The sequence below is a fragment of the Nestor notabilis genome, unplaced genomic scaffold (assembly GCF_000696875.1).
Source record: "Nestor notabilis isolate BGI_N333 unplaced genomic scaffold, ASM69687v1 scaffold1997, whole genome shotgun sequence".
Classification (NCBI taxonomy): domain Eukaryota; kingdom Metazoa; phylum Chordata; class Aves; order Psittaciformes; family Psittacidae; genus Nestor; species Nestor notabilis.
The window spans coordinates 56,951-63,059 of NW_009937620.1; the positions used below are offsets into that span (position 1 = coordinate 56,951).

The 6,109-nt window shown below is 45.4% G+C and overlaps 1 protein-coding gene across 1 annotated transcript in view; it reads right to left on the minus strand.

Annotated features, from left to right (window-relative positions):
* The window catches only part of ITGA9 (integrin, alpha 9), a gene marked incomplete at both ends in the record, with an annotated part of 45,256 nt that extends 42,200 nt beyond the window's left edge, over positions 1–3,056 (minus strand). The window contains 2 exons of the mRNA XM_010018893.1: positions 1,579–1,685; positions 2,929–3,056. Of these exons, the coding sequence (XP_010017195.1) occupies positions 1,579–1,685; positions 2,929–3,056 (235 nt within the window). The remainder of the gene's footprint in view (positions 1–1,578; positions 1,686–2,928) is intronic.
* Between the last annotated feature and the right edge of the window lie 3,053 nt (positions 3,057–6,109).

The following is a 6,109-nucleotide window of genomic DNA, read 5'->3' on the forward strand; positions in this document are numbered from 1 at the left end:
GGGAAGAGCTTCTGCCTCAGAGCTCATCTCAATCTCCCCTCTGGCAGGTTAAAGCCATTCCCCTTGTCCTGTCCCTACAGGTCCATGTCCAAAGCCCCTCTTCAGATTTCTTGTAGCCCCTTTGGGCACTGGAGCTGCTCTAAGGTCTCTCCTTAAGGAGCCTTCTCCAGGCTGAACAAGCCCAAGTTTACTATGAACACACACAGATCAGGACATCCCGTGAAAATGAGAGTCACACTAGCATGAATGCCTCAATTTTCTGCTCTGCTGTACCTGTTTATAGTACATTTTATTTATGCCCCTCTTTTTCCCCTCCTCCTCTAGTGCTGCATCCATGTAAAGCATTCACACAAAGTGGAGCATCAGCTGGCCCCTATAGCACTAGCAAGCTGCACACAAAAAGACATGACCAGATAAAGTACCGCAGTGCTTACTATTGCAGGAAAGTATCAAAACCACCTGCTCCCCCACGGGGAAGTTGGTATGCAAGGACTTGGGGCATGTTTGGACTCTTGAGTGCATAGTAAAGTGCCTTTGTGTGAAGCAGCTTTGCCTACTTGCCTTTACATAGGTCGTTGACAGAGTAATCAGTGCACAGGATCTTTCTCTCTACCAGCTTTGTGACAGTTTGATGCCACATACCAGGTCAATCCCTTATCCCATTGGAAAGATGGGGTCATACTGGAATTTTCTGACTCCCGAACAGCAGTGTTTAAAGTTAGAACGTTGTCAGAGCTGGATACCAGCTTGACATTTTCCTGCCACAAATACTGTGCACAGTATTGCACTGTAATATTTTTACATTTCAGTTAACATTCCTGCAGACAGGCTCACTCAGGAGACAGTCAGAACCCAGCTGGGGATGTAAATGCAGACAACTATTGATCATAATACAACCGTGCATTTTAGAATGTTTTTTGCTCAGCATTCCTTATGATTATCTTTTTCCAACACAACAAATGTTTTGCAAAGATAAATTCCACATCCTAAGGATCACATCTGCTCTCCTTGACCTGTCTATGTGCATGGCAACCATATCAAAGACAACAAGGCCACCCACACACAATCAAGTCATTTCTACTCACAACTCTTCTGTGTTGCTAATGGAAAACTGATACAGGTAAAGGAAAAATATCACCACAAAGACTCATCTTACATTTTTCATCGTGAGTTCTGACATGCAATACCTACGCTCAGGGAATGTGGATGCATACATTTGCCAGACATACATAAACACAGAGAAATGACCAGAAGAACAAACTAGCAGGTACTTCCCAGACAAAGTTCTCTTTATTCGGTTCAAAGATTTAATCCCTCCGATTTAGGAGGAAGCCCCTGGGTGACACAAGTCAGGTGTGACAACTTTGAAGTCCTCATTCTATAAATAAAGCTTCCCGGCTAGGGCTCACTTTTCCTTCCGCTTGAAGGGAGGGAGTACAGAATTTGCTGCCTGTAAAGCTGGACTCTGTCAGTCACTGCCAAGCACATTAATCCTGATGTGTTTAGCATAGGAGTCAGACAGCAGCAGTTTTAATGAGATCAAAGGAATAAACTGAGTCCCAAGGTACAACCACTTACCAGCACGCTTCCGCCAGCCTTCGGCTGTCTCGCCAGGCTCACGCCCATCCATTCATCATCTCTGTCTTCTTTGCAGGTCTTGCCACAGAGCATGCCCCGAGAGTTGCCTACAGAAAGAGGCGAAAGGCAGCAAGGCAGAGACATGAGTTTTAAATACCCACCAAAGAACCCCTACAAGCAAAGGAACTGCCCATCAAACATCCACCTCACAGTGCCTTTCTTTTCCCTTTCAGCCTGCGTATTAGCTCTTGTACACGTTAATCGAGGCAATACTCTTACTAGGCACCATACAAATACATAGTGGAGGACAGACCCTGTCCCAAACAGTGAGTAGCTGTTCCAGCATGTCCACAGCTCTACTTGAACAAACCATCCAACTGATGGTCCATCTCCATGGGAAAGACATGGGATGGCCTGCAGAAAGCAATCAAAGCAAATTACTCATGAAAAAAAGAGATCTGGGCAGTTAAATAAAAACCAACTGAGACCTAAATTTTAAATCCTATCAGGCAGTATTCATGAATCCATGCCAGATGGTTACATTACAGTAGCTGGACAAGTGAAACTTACCAAAAGCACTGTCTGAATACACATAAGCTTCGTAAAAATAAATCCTACTTGACTCAGTCATGAAAAGCTGATGCCTTTTCTATAGGCAGAGAAAGCACCATCACACCTCAGCAAGAAAAACAAGATATTAAAAGGCTTCTATTTTCTTCATGAGAATCAAGCATGAGGTTTTAGATCAGAGTTTTACTTTAGGACTCCACCTTCCCCTGGCTCAAGACAGTACATGCGGGAAACCAAAGTCAGTCCTGATGCCGCACAATAGTGTACAAGCATGGCTCTTACTGAGAAACTTATTTCCTGTAGCACAAAAAGAAGCAAACCCAAGAAATTGCACGCATGAGGAGGGAACCCACTGGTCTCCATGCTGCTAGTTACAGCACACATCACAAGACCACCAACAGCACCCTGTGGAGTCATCCACGCACCCTTATTGCAGCACTGCCTGGAGCGGGCAGCAGCGCTCCCAAGCCCTCATCCACCAAGGCTGAAGTCACACGGAAGCAGGTAGAGAATAGACAGCAGCTTAGGGTAAGCAGGGAAAAAACCCACCTCTGCCTGGTACCTCGCTGGAGAGAGCAAAGAGGAGGACACCAGCACCTAGTGGGATGCTATTCCATAACGCTGAAGAGAATATGACACCTTTACTACCAGTGCTTAAAACTCATCAGGAGAGGCTGGCAAATCCCTCTCAATGTCTTGGAGCCTCTTCAATTGCGAGCCATTTGGGTTAGTGGTGCTTTGGTTTCCCCTTTCTCCCCACCAAGTGTCATAACTACCCACCTCGCCCCATATCCAGCTCAGTGCATCTTCTGTCAGGGTTGGTATGGACTCGACATTTAAACACTGCTCCTGGGGACTGAACAGAGGTGCTGTATTTAGATTCTGCCTTGGGAGCGCCAACCAAGACCCTGGAAACCAAAAGCAAAGTAACAAGTAATTAATTTCAGGAGAAAAGAGAGAAATGAACAAACAAATAACAGCAAGGTTCACATTGCCAGAGCTTCCTGAGCAAAAGGACTTTTCTCAGCAACCTTGTGAAATGATGACATTGATTCAAACTGAAAACTCCACACACAATGAAGGCATTTTTCCACAGGGAAGCCACAAATACTTTAACAAGTTAAATTTCCATTAGGATTGTAACATATTTAAAGTAACCCCACACACATACCCTGCCCCCTGTAAGCATTTAGGAAGGTATTAGAATGGACAACAGCAGCTGCACCTATTTTTCCTAAGTTTTAGCTACATTCCTATCAGCCCAAGAGCTAATACAATACACACACCCACGAGAGGATGAAATCTGAACCTGCGTGCTTGCCACCCAGCCAAAACTTATTAAGCCTATTTAGGAAGTTGAGGCACCCCATGCTCAGAATATTTCATGTAATCACAACTTTAAAGAACAACAGCAAAAACCCCAACCAAAAACACAGGAGCAAATCTCTTCCACGATGAGTTGCTGTCAACCAACATCTACCATTAAGGCTGAGAAGACTATTTGTCCCACATGAGAGCTAGTGTCTCTGTGAAGTACTGGTGCACAGCTCTGACCATAGGGCTCTTTAACGTACCCTTGAAAGATGAAGAGCACTTCTTAATCACTTGTGTTATGATCCAGCTAACTGTTTAGTAAGCTGGCAGCAGCTCAAGCCCTAAGGGATGCTCTTTGAGGAGAGTTACAGGGGAAGCACAAGTATTACGGGAGCCCTTATTACGCCTCCTCATTAAAGGGACAATCTTTCCCACCTGGTTGTGAGCCAGGATCTGGGCACACGATGATGAGGAGGGAGGTGAAGTAGAAAGAAGGCACTCCAGGGAGGATGGTGGGGAGCACCGGGTAGTTTAGTATCAGTTCTGCTGATGCCCTCACACTGTGAGGCCCGGCAGAGTTTCTGCAGGTAACAACCACCTTGCTATAGATAAGTCCAGGGCTGGAAGTAAAGGCAACCATCTCTAAAAAACTAAGCCTCCAGCACTCATGAGTGTGGATCCAGGCTGCTACTTGGGAGGCAGCAGCAGCTCAAGGAGATGCTGCTCTTGGTTTAGCCACTAAAGTGATAAAGAGCTACTGGTGCAAAGTCAGCTCTCATACACAGCCCACCCACAGCACAGATGGGCAGCCCAGCACCAGCCCCAGAACGGAAGCTTTCCTGTTTCCAACAACTTTCCCTTCATCCTCCAATTTAAAGTTCCATCCCCAACAACCACCCATCATCACCATCCCAGCACACACGGGGAGACCCGAGGCACAAGGCGTGCACATGTCCAGAGTCAACCTGAGCTACCCTGAAGAGCTGCATCTGCATCAGAGTCCGGTCTACACCAAACAGCAGCACATCTCCACTCCCTGGAAACTGTCCTGTGGCACTTGGAAATGTATTTACAAAAAGAAGAGGAAACCCCTACACTAAATGACCGTTTTCTCCAAAGTTTCAAACATTAACCTGTATCATTTAGAGAAGTTAGATGGGGCTGCACTCTACAACACACGTGTTTTCACAAGTGCGAAGAATTAATGTCTGAAATACTTAAATAGCTAAAAACGACAAAGTCTGCACTCATTTGGCAGCAAGTCCAAAGGAACCTGAAATAATAGCTCCAAATGGAAATCCCACCAGGCAGGCAGCAGGCAGAAAATGAAATGCCAATCATTTCACTTACACAGGCGATGAATGCATGTCATTCACTTATTGACATTCATGAGGTCTAACAAAAATAAATAAGGGGGGATATTACCAGCTTAAAGAGTTGCAGGTTCAAATTGCAAATGGCAAGAAACTGTTTCTATGACCTCTTTGAACAAAAAGATAATGTAGGCTGCACTGAACTCCAGTTTAAAAGAAGCTTTGCCCTAACCTAAGTAAAGTAAATATGATTCAGCAATTAGTGCACGTGGTATCTTGGGCTGCAGAATGCAAGAGGGAGATGAAGGAGCCTACATCACAAAGATTCTTCAGCTCTCTTTAAACAGCTGAATGGGAAAAATTGATTATGAATGAGTTGAGTAGGCTACTGGCACAGACAATATTGCTGTCTTGAGCAAATACACCTTTTGATAAGAAAATGTCTGTTGCCATTTCTTCATGTGGACTGAGCAGAAGGAAGCAGCCAGAAAAGGCAACTGGTGCTGTGTGCCAAAAGCAGATCTATTTTGGAATGTCCTGAATGTCCATACATTCAGATTTGCTATTTCACCTACATCACACACTGTGTTATCTTAGGATCTTGTCTCATGCTTTCACTCTTGCACCTAGATCCCAGGAAGTGAAACTTTTGCAGATCTCCTGTTCCGTCTGGCATGATGAAGTGCTGGGATCTAAACCAACACGAGGAGCAGTAGGCAGAGGCCATTTAACCTTCTCTTCTTGCATTTATACTCTCCCAGACAAGGACAAATGCCCTCATCTATATGGAGACAACTACACAGCTCTGCGGCTAGAAACCATCACATTTCAGCAGCAGCCAACATTAAAGGATGAGAAGAAGCTTTCTCGGCCACAGGGGAATCCACACCTCCTATAAATGATTTCCTGCAGAACAGTAACTATCACTTTGCTGGCGATTGACCCTTGGGACATACAGATTTGGAAATTAAGTGCTGCATTTAGCAGAAGGAATAGTGAAGGGCAGTGTCGAACTGACTGATGGCATGGAGAGATGCCAAGCACACTAAGCATCAGCCTACGGCATGCCAGCAGCGATTAGGCAGTCGCAGTTCAAGGACTGGGGAGTGTAGGTACCTCACCTCACTGCAATGTTAAGTGGCACAGAAAAAAGTCTTTAAATATCCTCGCATACCACAGCTGATTTCAAAAGCAGCACCAGCGGAGGGTGCACCACCAGCACGACCCAGCTGAGCTTCTTCCCTTCAGAGAAGTCTCTGTCACTGGCGAAGCCATTGAAACAAAAACCCCAGCGATTCATCCAGCATGTGCAGAGCAAGAAGCAGGAGAGCTGT